This window comes from Babylonia areolata, chromosome 17, assembly GCF_041734735.1.
Source record: "Babylonia areolata isolate BAREFJ2019XMU chromosome 17, ASM4173473v1, whole genome shotgun sequence".
In the NCBI taxonomy this organism is placed as follows: Eukaryota; Metazoa; Mollusca; class Gastropoda; order Neogastropoda; family Buccinidae; genus Babylonia; species Babylonia areolata.
This window is the reverse complement of record NC_134892.1, coordinates 25,413,337-25,427,526: the sequence shown is the minus strand read 5'-3', so window position 1 is coordinate 25,427,526 and position 14,190 is coordinate 25,413,337. Positions and strand designations below refer to the sequence as shown.

Genomic DNA, 14,190 nt, shown 5'->3' with positions numbered 1-14,190 from the left:
ACACTCACCAAGTACACCCCCACCTTCCCCCAACCCTCCCTCTCCCCACACTCACCAAGTACACCCCCCCCCCCCCCCAACCCTGCCTCTCCCCACACTCACCAAGTACACCCCCACCTTCACCCACCCCCTCCCTCTCCCCACACTCACCCAGTACACCCCCACCTTCACCCACCCCTCCCTCTCCCCACACTCACCAAGTACACCCCCACCTCCCCCCAACCCACTCTCCCCACACTCACCAAGTACACCCCCACCTTCCCCCCACCCTTCCCTCTCCCCACACTCACCAAGTACACCCCCACCTTCCCCCCACCCTTCCCTCTCCCCACACTCACCAAGTACACCCCCCCAACCCTCCCTCTCCCCACACTCACCAAGTACACCCCCCCACCCCTCCCTCTCCCCACACTCACCAAGTACACCCCCCACCCCCCCCAACCCTCCCTCTCCCCACACTCACCAAGTACACCCCCACCTCCCCCCAACCCACTCTCCCCACACTCACCAAGTACACCCCCACCTTCCCCCCACGCCTCCCTCTCCCCACACTCACCAAGTACACCCCCCACCACCCCCACGCCTCCCTCTCCCCACACTCACCAAGTACACCCCCACCTCCCCCCAACCCACTCTCCCCACACTCACCAAGTACACCCCCACCTCCCCCCAACCCTGCCTCTCCCCACACTCACCAAGTACACCCCCCACCACCCCCACCCCTCCCTCTCCCCACACTCACCAAGTACACCCCCCACCACCCCTCCCTCTCCCCACACTCACCAAGTACACCCCCCACCACCCCCCACCCCTCCCTCTCCCCACACTCACCAAGTACACCCCCACCTTCCCCCCACGCCTCCCTCTCCCCACACTCACCAAGTACACCCCCACCTTCCCCCCACGCCTCCCTCTCCCCACACTCACCAAGTACACCCCCCACCACCCCCACCCCCTCCCTCTCCCCACACTCACCAAGTACACCCCCCACCACCCCCACCCCTCCCTCTCCCCACACTCACCAAATACACCCCCACCTTCCCCCAACCCTCCCTCTCCCCACACTCACCAAGTACACCCCCCACCACCCCCACCCCTCCCTCTCCCCACACTCACCAAATACACCCCCACCTTCCCCCAACCCTCCCTCTCCCCACACTCACCAAGTACACCCCCACCACCCCCAACCCTCCCTCTCCCCACACTCACCAAGTACACCCCCACCTCCCCCCAACCCTCCCTCTCCCCACACTCACCAAGTACACCCCCCACCACCCCCACGCCTCCCTCTCCCCACACTCACCAAGTACACCCCCCACCACCCCCAACCCTCCCTCTCCCCACACTCACCAAGTACACCCCCCACCACCCCCAACCCTCCCTCTCCCCACACTCACCATGTACACCCCCACCTCCCCCCAACCCTCCCTCTCCCCACACTCACCAAGTACACCCCCCACCACCCCCAACCCTCTCTCTCCCCACACTCACCAAGTACACCCCCACCTTCCCCCAACCCTCCCTCTCCCCACACTCACCAAGTACACCCCCCACCACCCCCAACCCTCTCTCTCCCACACTCACCAGGCACGTACACACAGACAGACAGACAGGGAGTGATAACGCCCCATCAGACACACAGACAGACAGACAGACAGACAGACAGGGAGTGATAACGCCCCATCAGACCCAGTGGCCAACAGCCTCAGCCTGAGTGCACAGTGACTGACCAGCTGTCACCCCCCCCCCCCCCCCTCCCGGATGGCCCACCAGTGGAGCGGAACCTTCAGCGTCTGTCTGTCTGACACAGGCCCGGCCGTACAGCCACCCTGCAGGCATGCCAGACCCCCCTCCCCCCCCCCCCACCCCCCGACCCACCGAGCCTTACGTCATTCCCAGGGCAGTATAGTGGTCAGCAGACATTCCTCTCCGGGTGGGATGGAGATGAAGTTTTTTCCCCACGACAGCAGTCAGCGAAGTAAAACGTAATGTTTGAACAAACAGCAACATGTGACGTGGACCACGAGGCAGGAAGCTGTTGTTACGTCATCGTATGAGGGGAGAGAGAGAGAGAGAGAGAGAGAGAGAGAGAGAGAGAGAGAGAGAGAGAGAGAGAGAGAGAGAGAGAAAGAGAGAGAAACAGACAGACAGACAGACAGACAAACAGAGCAAATCCGTTTCCCCAAATCTGTAGATCATAAACTTTGTTTTTCACATGTTTTCAAACCTTTTCACCCAGCTGACCAGTGCTAGAGACCGACCTAGGGCTAACCCTGTGCATTCTACATGACACACTGACAGACATGGACAGACAGACCATCACACAGACATCACACAGACATCACTATGGAACGGACATGGACAGACCGACCATCACACAGACATCACTATGGAATGAACATGGACAGACTGACCATCACACAGACATCACTATGGAATGAACATAGACAGACTGACCATCACACGGACATCACTATGGAATGAACATGGACAGACTGACCATCACACAGACATCACTATGGAATGAACATGGACAGACTGACCATCACACAGACATCACTATGGAATGGACATGTGCAGGGCATCACCCATGCCTGTCACACGTGTCAATCCAATCACTAACCCCTGTGACGTCACAGCATTATCCATGCCTGTCACACGTGTCAATCCAATCACTAACCCCTGTGACGTCACAGCATTATGCATGCCTGACACCTATCAATTCAATCACTAACCCCTGTGACGTCACAGCATTATGCATGCCTGACACACCTATCAATTCAATCACTAACCCCTGTGACGTCACAGCATTATCCATGCTGTCAGACTGAACAGTTACACGGGGCCTGTTACAGGGAGAGGCCTAACAGGGTTACACGGGGCCTGTTACAGTGAGAGGCCTGACAAGGTTACACGGGGCCTGTTACAGGGAGAGGTCTGACAGGGTTACACAGGGCCTGTTACAGGGAGAGGTCTGACAGGGTTACACGGGACCTGTTACAGGGAGAGGTCTGACAGGGCTACACGGGCCTGTTACAGTGAGAGGTCTGACAGGGTTACACGGGGCCTGTTACAGTGAGAGGTCTGACAGGGTTACACGGGGCCTGTTACAGTGAGAGGTCTGACAGGGTTACACGGGCCTGTTACAGGGAGAGGTCTGACAGGGTTACACGGGACCTGTTACAGGGAGAGGTCTGACAGGGTTACACGGGACCTGTTACAGGGAGAGGTCTGACAGAGTTACACGGGGCCTGTGACGTCACAGCATTATGCATGCCTGACACACCTATCAATTCAATCACTAACCCCTGTGACGTCACAGAATTATCCATGCTGTCAGACTGAACAGTTACACGGGGCCTGTTACAGGGAGAGGCCTAACAGGGTTACACGGGGCCTGTTACAGTGAGAGGCCTGACAAGGTTACACGGGGCCTGTTACAGGGAGAGGTCTGACAGGGTTACACAGGGCCTGTTACAGGGAGAGGTCTGACAGGGTTACACGGGACCTGTTACAGGGAGAGGTCTGACATGGCTACACGGGCCTGTTACAGTGAGAGGTCTGACAGGGTTACACGGGGCCTGTTACAGTGAGAGGTCTGACAGGGTTACACAGGGCCTGTTACAGTGAGAGGTCTGACAGGGTTACACGGGCCTGTTACAGGGAGAGGTCTGACAGGGTTACACGGGACCTGTTACAGGGAGAGGTCTGACAGGGTTACACGGGACCTGTTACAGGGAGAGGTCTGACAGAGTTACACGGGGCCTGTTACAGTGAGAGGTCTGACAGGGTTACACAGGGCCTGTTACAGGGAGAGGTCTGACAGAGTTACACGGGGCCTGTTACAGGGAGAGGTCTGACAGGGTTACACAGGGCCTGTTACAGTGAGAGGTCTGACAGGGTTACACGGGGCCTGTTACAGGGAGAGGTCTGACAGGGTTACAAAGGGCCTGTTACAGGGAGAGGTCTGACAGTTACACGGGGCCTGTTACAGTGAGAGGTCTGACAGGGCTACACGGGCCTGTTACAGGGAGTGGTGACTGTGATCTGACAATGTTGTTGAATGGAGGAAGGAAGGAAGGAAGGAAGAGGCAGAGAATGAGTGGGGGTGTGTGGGGGACCGGAGGGGGGGTGGGGGTGGGGAGGAGTAGGGGGCGGAGTGTCGGTGAATGATCCTGATCGCGATCATTGACCCGTGACCATTACATGTCTCTTTTTCCGGTTTGAACACACACACACACACACACACACACACACACCCCGTCTAATAAGGCTGCCTACATAGCGGGTTAAATAAACAAAACGGTCATACACGTTAAATGTTACATGTCTGTCTGAGTGTATATGTGTGCGTGCATGAAATCTGACTGGATGACACAGGAAACAAATGATGAGCGCCCAGTGGCAGCCGTCAGTCGGCTCTACCCAGGTAGGCAGCCTGTTGTTTGCAAAGCGCTTAGAGCGTGGTCTCCGACCGAGGATAGGCGCTTTTTATAAGTATCCATATCAATCAATCAATTTCTATGTGAAATGACGTCAAAGTTCTTCTCCTACTAGCACATACACACACAAACACACACACACAAACACACATACACACACAAACACACGAATACAGGACACACACACGATGACAGCCAACAGTTTATCACTGAATCAGTCCTTCCAAAACACACAAAGGCCGTATCATATGTCAGCAATGTGTATTCACAGCAGAGACTGCCGATAGCCAAGGAGTGTACAGTGCAATGTACATGGAATGTTGAGGTGCACACACCACACACACACACACACACACACACACACACACACACACACACAGCCCCCTGCAGATATCACGACGACGTGACAAGTGTGATTTGCACTTCTTGGCGGGGGGTCGTGACGACACACTGCAGTCCTTGGTGACTGAATATGGTGACGTTATCATTGATACAGTGGGGCGCTCTTCGCTGGGGATTGATATCTATAGACAGCACACTGCAGTCCTTGGTGACTGAATATGGTGATGTTATCACTGATATTGTGGGGGTATCTTAGCTGGGGATAGATAGACAGCACAATGCGTCCTTTAGACAGTGATTGTGACGTCATGATTGTTGTGGGGGTCTCTTAGCTGGGGGTAGATAGCACAGTGCGTCCTTTAGTGATTGTGACGTTATGGTTGGTGTCGTAGGGGTCTCTTAGCTGGGAGTAGATAGCAAAGTGCGTCCTTTAGTCAGTGACTGTGACGTCATGATTGTCGTTGTGGGGGTCTCTTAGCTGGGTTAGATAGACAGCACAGTGCGTCCTTTTGTCAGTGACTGTGACGTCATGATTGTCGTTGTGGGGGTCTCTTAGCTGGGTTAGATAGACAGCAAAGTGCGTCCTTTAGTCAGTGACTGTGACGTCATGATTGTCGTTGTGGGGGTCTCTTAGCTGGGTTAGATAGACAGCACAGTGCGTCCTTTTGTCAGTGACTGTGACGTCATGATTGTCGTTGTGGGGGTCTCTTAGCTGGGTTAGATAGACAGCAAAGTGCGTCCTTTAGTCAGTGACTGTGACGTCATGATTGTCGTTGTGGGGGTCTCTTAGCTGGGTTAGATAGACAGCACAGTGCGTCCTTTTGTCAGTGACTGTGACGTCATGATTGTCGTTGTGGGGGTCTCTTAGCTGGGTTAGATAGACAGCACAGTGCGTCCTTTTGTGATTGTGACGTCATGATTGGTGTCGTGGTGGCCTCTTAGCTGGGAGTAGATAGACAGCACACTGTATCCTTTTGTCAGTGATTGTGACGTCATGACTGGTTTTGTGCTGTCATACAAGGCAGAGTGCAGGTACAGTAGGAAACGTGAGTTGTACATGTACACCATGGTGTCTGTACCTGTCATACAGGGCACAGTGAAGGTACAGAGTTGTACATGTACACCATGGTGTCTGTACCTGTCATACAGGGCACAGTGAAGGTACAGAGTTGTACATGTACACCATGGTGTCTGTACCTGTCATACAGGGCACAGTGAAGGGACAGAGTTGTACATGTACACCATGGTGTCTGTTCCTGTCATACAGGGCACAGTGGAGGTACAGAGTTGTACATGTACACCATGGTGTCTGTTCCTGTCATACAGGGCACAGTGAAGGTACAGAGTTGTACATGTACACCATGGTGTCTGTTCCTGTCATACAGGGCACAGTGAAGGTACAGGAGTTGTACATGTACACCATGGTGTCTGTACCTGTCATACAGGGCACAGTGAAGGTACAGAGTTGTACATGTACACCATGGTGTCTGTACCTGTCATACAGGGCACAGTGAAGGTACAGAGTTGTACATGTACACCATGGTGTCTGTACCTGTCATACAGGGCACAGTGAAGGGACAGAGTTGTACATGTACACCATGGTGTCTGTTCCTGTCATACAGGGCACAGTGAAGGTACAGAGTTGTACATGTACACCATGGTGTCTGTACCTGTCATACAGGGCACAGTGAAGGTACAGAGTTGTACATGTACACCATGGTGTCTGTACCTGTCATACAGGGCACAGTGAAGGGACAGAGTTGTACATGTACACCATGGTGTCTGTTCCTGTCATACAGGGCACAGTGAAGATACAGAGTTGTACATGTACACCATGGTGTCTGTTCCTGTCATACAGGGCACAGTGAAGGTACAGAGTTGTACATGTACACCATGGTGTCTGTTCCTGTCATACAGGGCACAGTGAAGGTACAGGAGTTGTACATGTACACCATGGTGTCTGTACCTGTCATACAGGGCACAGTGAAGGTACAGAGTTGTACATGTACACCATGGTGTCTGTACCTGTCATACAGGGCACAGTGAAGGTACAGAGTTGTACATGTACACCATGGTGTCTGTACCTGTCATACAGGGCACAGTGAAGGGACAGAGTTGTACATGTACACCATGGTGTCTGTTCCTGTCATACAGGGCACAGTGAAGGTACAGAGTTGTACATGTACACCATGGTGTCTGTACCTGTCATACAGGGCACAGTGAAGGTACAGAGTTGTACATGTACACCATGGTGTCTGTAACTGTCATACAGGGCACAGTGAAGGGACAGAGTTGTACATGTACACCATGGTGTCTGTACCTGTCATACAGGGCACAGTGAAGGTACAGAGTTGTACATGTACACCATGGTGTCTGTTCCTGTCATACAGGGCACAGTGAAGGTACAGGAGTTGTACATGTACACCATGGTGTCTGTAACTGTCATACAGGGCACAGTGAAGGTACAGAGTTGTACATGTACACCATGGTGTCTCTACCTGTCATACAGGGCACAGTGAAGGGACAGAGTTGTACATGTACACCATGGTGTCTGTAACTGTCATACAGGGCACAGTGAAGGTACAGAGTTGTACATGTACACCATGGTGGCTCTACCTGTCATACAGGGCACAGTGAAGGTACAGAGTTGTACATGTACACCATGGTGTATGTACCTGTCATACAGGGCACAGTGAAGGTACAGAGTTGTACATGTACACCATGGTGTCTGTACCTGTCATACAGGGCACAGTGAAGGTACAGAGTTGTACATGTACACCATGGTGTCTGTTCCTGTCATACAGGGCACAGTGAAGGTACAGAGTTGTACATGTACACCATGGTGTCTGTACCTGTCATACAGGGCACAGTGAAGGTACAGAGTTGTACATGTACACCATGGTGTCTCTACCTGTCATACAGGGCACAGTGAAGGGACAGAGTTGTACATGTACACCATGGTGTCTCTACCTGTCATACAGGGCACAGTGAAGGTACAGAGTTGTACATGTACACCATGGTGTCTCTACCTGTCATACAGGGCACAGTGAAGGGACAGAGTTGTACATGTACACCATGGTGTCTGCTCCTGTCTGGGCATGACGGGATAAAGAAGGGAGGGGGGAGGGGGACGGGGGAGGGGGGAGGGGGACGGGGGAGTGGAAAAGAGGGCAGGAATCCGTTTGGAGAGGTTTGGAGTGTGTGTTGATCCTAGAGACTGGGGAAAACACCTGCATTGAACAATACATATACTGAATTCTCGCTCCCTGTCTGTCTGTCTGTCCAGCTGTTAAAGAAAGACAAGAAAGAAAAAGAAAGACAAGAAAGAAAAAGAAAGGAAAGAAATCAAAGGTAACAGCTTTACCCAAGTAACTCAACGTAGCGTTTAACTGGAGGCAGAAATCAATGCAAAGTGGGCAGACGATATAAAAAAGCAACAGAAGTGAACTGAAAATGTGCATGAGGGACTTCGATTCAAAACTGATAACGGATACATAATACGCTAATGACTGAATTCATGACATCGTGGGTGGTCCTCACCGGTGTTCGTTTACCGTTCACATCTGAACGTGACGTAAAACATCAAAACGCTCCGTGCATATTTTCCCTGTTCTTGTGTGTGTGTGTGTATATATATATGTATACACAGTTGTTGCGGTTAGTTGGTTCGTTGTATTTGTTTTGAAATCCCTTCAGGTCAAAATGTTTGTAAATGGTCACGAATAACAATATGAATAAACCGTCCTGCCATGTCATGACATGCCGTGTCATGTGACTGTCAGGGGGCTATGATCCCATGCCTGATTATTGAGGTGTAACGCCGACACTGACCACTCGGCTGACCAACTACACAACCGTCACCGACACAAGACCCCCGCACCCAACAACTGGACTTTGAGGAGGTCAGTCATCACTTTGAGGAGGTCAGTCATCACTTTGAGGAGGTCAGTCATCACTTTGAGGAGGTCAGTCATCACTTTGAGGAGGTCAGTCATCACTTTGAGGTCATCACTTTGAGGAGGTCAGTCATCACTTTGAGGAGGTCAGTCATCACTTTGAGGTCATCACTTTGAGGAGGTCAGTCATCACTTTGAGGAGGTCAGTCGTCACTTTGAGGTGGTCAGTCATCACTTTGAGGTCATCACTTTGAGGAGGTCAGTCATCACTTTGAGGTCATCACTTTGAGGAGGTCAGTCATCACTTTGAGGAGGTCAGTCGTCACTTTGAGGAGGTCAGTCGTCACTTTGAGGTGGTGCAAATCAAACAAACATTGGCATAATTTCCCAGCCAACACTGCACAAACTTCTTCTGAAGAGAACAGTCTCTCTGGACTTTCAACTGGTATTCCCTGCTAGTGTCACTGAGGACTTTACACCAGGTATTCCCTGCTGGTGTCGGTGAGAGAACTTTACACCAGGTATTCCCTGCTGGTGTCACTGAGAACTTTACACCAGGTATCCCCTGCTGGTGTCACTGAGAACTTTACACCAGGTATCCTCTGCTGGTCACTGAGAACTTTACACCAGGTATCCCCTGCTGGTGTCACTGAGGACTTTACACCAGGTATTCCGTGCTGGTGTCACTGAGGACTTTACACCAGGTATTCCCTGCTGGTGTCACTGAGGACTTTACACCAGGTATTCCCTGCTGGTGTCACTGAGAACTTTACACCAGGTATTCCCTGCTGGTGTCACTGAGAACTTTACACCAGGTGTTCCGTGCTGGTATCATTGAGCGAACTTTACACCAGGTATTCCCTGCTGGTGTCACTGAGAGAACTTTACACCAGGTATTCCGTGCTGGTGTCACTGAGAGAACTTTACACCAGGTATTCCCTACTGGTGTCGGTGAGAACTTTACACCAGGTATTCCCTGCTGGTGTCGGTGAGAGAACTTTACACCAGGTATTCCCTGCTGGTGTCGGTGAGAGAACTTTACTAGTTTACACCAGGTATTCCCTGCTGGTGACACTGAGAACTTTACACCAGGTGTTCCGTGCTGGTATCATTGAGCGAACTTTACACCAGGTATCCCCTGCTGGTGTCGGTGAGAGAACTTTACACCAGGTATTCCCTGCTGGTGTCGGTGAGAGAACTTTACACCAGGTATTCCCTGCTGGTGTCAGAAGAGAACTTTACACCAGGTATTCCCTGCTGGTGTCAGAAGAGAACTTTACACCAGGTATTCCCTGCTGGTGTCACTGAGAGTTCTACTTTACACCAGGTATTCCCTGCTGGTCACTGAGAGTTCTACTTTACACCAGGTATTCCCTGCTGGTGTCAGTGACAGAACTTTAAACCAGGTATTCCCTGCTGGTGTCACTGAGAGTTCTACTTTACACCAGGTATTCCCTGCTGGTGTCACTGAGAGTTCTACTTTACACCAGGTATTCCCTGCTGGTGTCACTGAGAGTTCTACTTTACACCCACTCCGGGGAACCTAGTACATGTGAACCGTTCTCTTTTCTATCGCTCAGCTCTTCAGCCCGGCCCGTCAGGCAGCAGTAGCAGAAGTCGTGCTGCTAACCGGAACTGGCTGCTGACAACTAGATGTGGCTGTCATGCAATTTACATAGTACATGTCCACTCTAGCGACAATCACAACTGACCTGGTGACGCGCACAGGTACTGCTTTGCTGGACTCGTGTTCTGCAGGCATTAAAACAGTCTGCATATTTGGAAAATGTTGTCCAAAAGATTATCTAAACTGATCGAGGTGTTAGCGTGATATAATTTATCGGTGTTGGCAGAGAGAATGAGTTAGATAAGGTATTCTGTTTTGTGAGACATTCATGATTCATCTGCAGTGTGGGGGGTAGTTTGGTTACCCCCCCCACACACACACACACACCCCCCACCCGGAACTGTGGGCAGAAGTGGTGAAGGTGAAGGTGACTGTACATGAACCAGCCACAGACCGCGTGTCATCTGAACCACAGGCATTGAGGGGACAGGGGACAGTGGGGTTAGCTTTCCGAATCAGCCAAGCGAGAGCAGCACACACACACACACACACAGGTCACAAAATCTACGTCTCTGTTTCCCATACGCGAAATGCTTGTCTGTTGTCAGATTTTTTGTAAACAAGTTGACGCGCGCACGCACGCACATACAGACGTGAAATGGGGGACTGGGGAAGGAGGGGGGTGGGGGGAAGGAAGCGTCTGTTGGAGAGAAATACAGACAGACAGTCAGACAGTCAGAAAGACAGACAGACAGACAGACGAACAGACAGAAAGACAGACAGACAGAAAGACAAACAGACAGACAGACAGACGGACGGACGGAGCACTGTCAGTAAAATGAAATTGTCATGACGTCGACACACGGAAGTGAGCAGAGAATATTGCTGTGAAGAACACTGTGCTGTGACCCCTGACCCCCTGAGTGTGCCAAAGAAAAACGGACTGATTGAAGAGAAGAGAGACTTGCCTGTGAGGTAAACTGTTCTACCCTGTTAGAGGCCGGCCACCCCCCAAAGAAAAGGAGTTGGAGTGTGCTTGCTTGCTGCTACTGGGACAATCGGAATATTATGTATTCGGCTATTCCCTGCACAACTCTGCTGTCACTGATAGTGACACGCCTGTTACTTTTTTCACTCACACATCTCCCCCCCAACTACACACACATACACACACATATGAACACACAGTGTTTGTGTATGGTGTACTGTGTGAAAATACTACCACTGTCGCACTGACAATGCACACACACACACGTTACTTCCACCCCGACGCACCTGTTCTGCGTACCCCACGACTTCAAGACAATCTGGCAACCCGCACCATCCTCCCCCTCCCTCTAGGACAGACACACACACACACCTACACACTAATACGCTTGAACTACATTGTGGCGTCTGCTCAGAAAGAATGGTGAGAGCAAAACACTTCACAAACAACAACAAAACAAACAAACAAAAAACACAACAACGACAACAAAAAAAAACAACAGCCCCCAAACCCCCCCCCCCACAAAAACACACACACACACAAAACTGCATTTTGTAAACTTGGACTGCTTTATATCATAAGCACACATACACATCCACACATACACCCACATCCACCCACCCACTCACCCACCCACACACACGCCTCACCTGTTGTGGTTTGTTGTGCCAGCACTATCACCACCCCCACCGCCCCCAGGGTCAGAGCGCACCCCGGGTAGTTCCACACCCCCTTCATCCCTCCACTCTCCTTCAACAACAACACCCCCTTCACACACAACTTGGCGAGTCTGTATCCCTCCTGTCCGTCACCAAACCACAAGATTTGAACCCCAGCACTCCAGACCGTCACAGCACGGACAGGGCCCAGAAGTCATGGCACCCCACACCAGTCTCCAACGGTCGGAAGATTCAAATCCCTTCCGGTCCAGTGAGCTGACTGACAGAAAACCACCACACGGAACACAGCACACACCTCTCCGCTGTCTTCAGGGCTGTGTTGACGAAACCTGAACACGGGACGTTGTCACTTGTGGCCCACTGTCAGTGTGAGGCGGTATGGAAGCCAGGAAACATGGCCTGGTGAGATAGGACAGGGTGGGGGCACGTCTGCACCACAATGGGTTGTGGATAGAGTAGTGTAAGGCGGTGGCCAGTAATCTGTGTGCCCGTGGCTCAGGTATGTGCGTTCCCACACAGTTACACACACAGTCACACACAGTTACACACGGCGGTTTACCTCCACTGTCAGCCGTGGAGACTCCGCCACTTCCCCCTCCCGGAAAGGTTGGGTGTTTGGTATTTTGGTGGACGCCATGTGGGAGCGCCCTGTTCGGGGATAGTTCTTTCCTGTCACGCCCTCTGTTGCTGTTGTTATTTTGTTTCTTATTCATACACGTGTGTGTGTGTGTGTGTGTGTGTGTAGGGTAGGCGGGTTGATTAATCATTACTCTCACTGAGAAGGACCGAATCAACGCAGAAAGGGTGTGTCGTTTTACAATTCTTATTTCTTGGTAATTCGTGTTAAATCTTTTTTTTAATATAATTTTATTATTATGTAGTCATACATATAGATATCAGCTTATGTATAGAAATCGGAATTTGAAATCTAGGTCGGGTAATTTCTAACCTTAAAATTACTGAATAGGAAATTATCTCTCTCTCTCCGTCTCCCTCTATGTGTTTGTTGTGCTTACGGTCTGGTGTGCTGTGTACCTGTGACAAAAGGCATGGAGGATAATTTATTACCTCTCTCATTTCGTCACATGGGGCAGGTTCACACACATACCAGGACGAACGCACGAACTGGATGTCTGATCCTCTAAGCCACCAGTAGACTTTCTATTTATGTCTGAACATGACCTCATTTTTCACGGCGTCCCCCGCCACACACCACACACCTGACAGACAGTGTCACTGGGAGGAATGGGTTCAAGTCTTCACGTCACAGACAGGGATCCGTGCAGTGCTGCCCCCTCTCTATCCACTGGCCTGACTGGTGCCAGCAGCAGATGTCTGTCACTGACAGTGAGAACCACACATGCCGTGGACACACTGAGGCGACACACAGCGCTGAACTCTACCTGTCCTCACACCTGTTTCTCTTCTCTTCCGTACAGTTTCTTTTTCTTTCTTTCTTTCTTTTTTTCTTCGTTTATTCATTTATTTCTCTTCTAATTTTATTCATTCATTTATTTTATTTGATCTGATCTTATTTTCCCTCAAAGCCCAACTGAACGGGTTGGATAATGCTGATGGTCAGGCATTTAATAGTGTGTTTTACTACAACACTATATTATAGTGTAGCGTATATCATTGCATTATGCTGATGGTCAGGTATCTAATAGTGTGTTTTACTACAACACTATATCATAATGTAGCGTATATCATTGCATTATGCTGATGGTCAGGCATTTAATAGTGTGTTTTACTACAACACTATATTATAGTGTAGCGTATATCATTGCACAATGCTGATGGTCAGGCATCTAATAGTGTGTTTTACTACAACACTATATTATAGTGTAGCGTATATCATTGCATTATGCTGATGGTCAGGTATCTAATAGTGTGTTTTACTACAACACTATATTATAGTGTAGCGTATATCATTGCATTATGCTGATGGTCAGGTATCTAATAGTGTGTTTTACTACATCACTATATTATAGTGTAGCGTATATCATTGCATAATGCTGATGGCCAGATATTTAATAGTGTATTTTACTACAACACTATATTATAGTGTAGCGTATATCATTCCATTATGCTGATGGTCAGGTATCTAATAGTGTGTTTTACTACATCACTATATCATAATGTAGCGTATATCATTGCATAATGCTGATGGTCAGGTATCTAATAGTGTGTTTTACTACAACACTATATTATAGTGTAGCGTATATCATTGCATAATGCTGATGGTCAGGCATTTAATAGTGTGTTTTACTACAAC

The 14,190-nt window shown here is 50.3% G+C and overlaps 1 protein-coding gene across 3 annotated transcripts in view; it reads right to left on the bottom strand.

Annotated features, from left to right (window-relative positions):
* The window catches only part of LOC143291778 (protein turtle homolog A-like), an 841,736-nt gene that overhangs the window by 73,291 nt on the left and 754,255 nt on the right, over positions 1-14,190 (bottom strand). Inside the window, exon 1 of one of the 3 annotated variants that reach the window (XM_076601930.1) lies at positions 11,886-12,495. The exons of the other annotated variants lie outside the window; for them this stretch is intronic. Within the exon in view, the coding sequence (XP_076458045.1) occupies positions 11,886-11,973 (88 nt within the window). The 5' untranslated portion in view covers positions 11,974-12,495. Of the gene's footprint in view, positions 1-11,885; positions 12,496-14,190 lie in introns of those variants that run through there. 3 annotated transcript variants of the gene reach the window in all.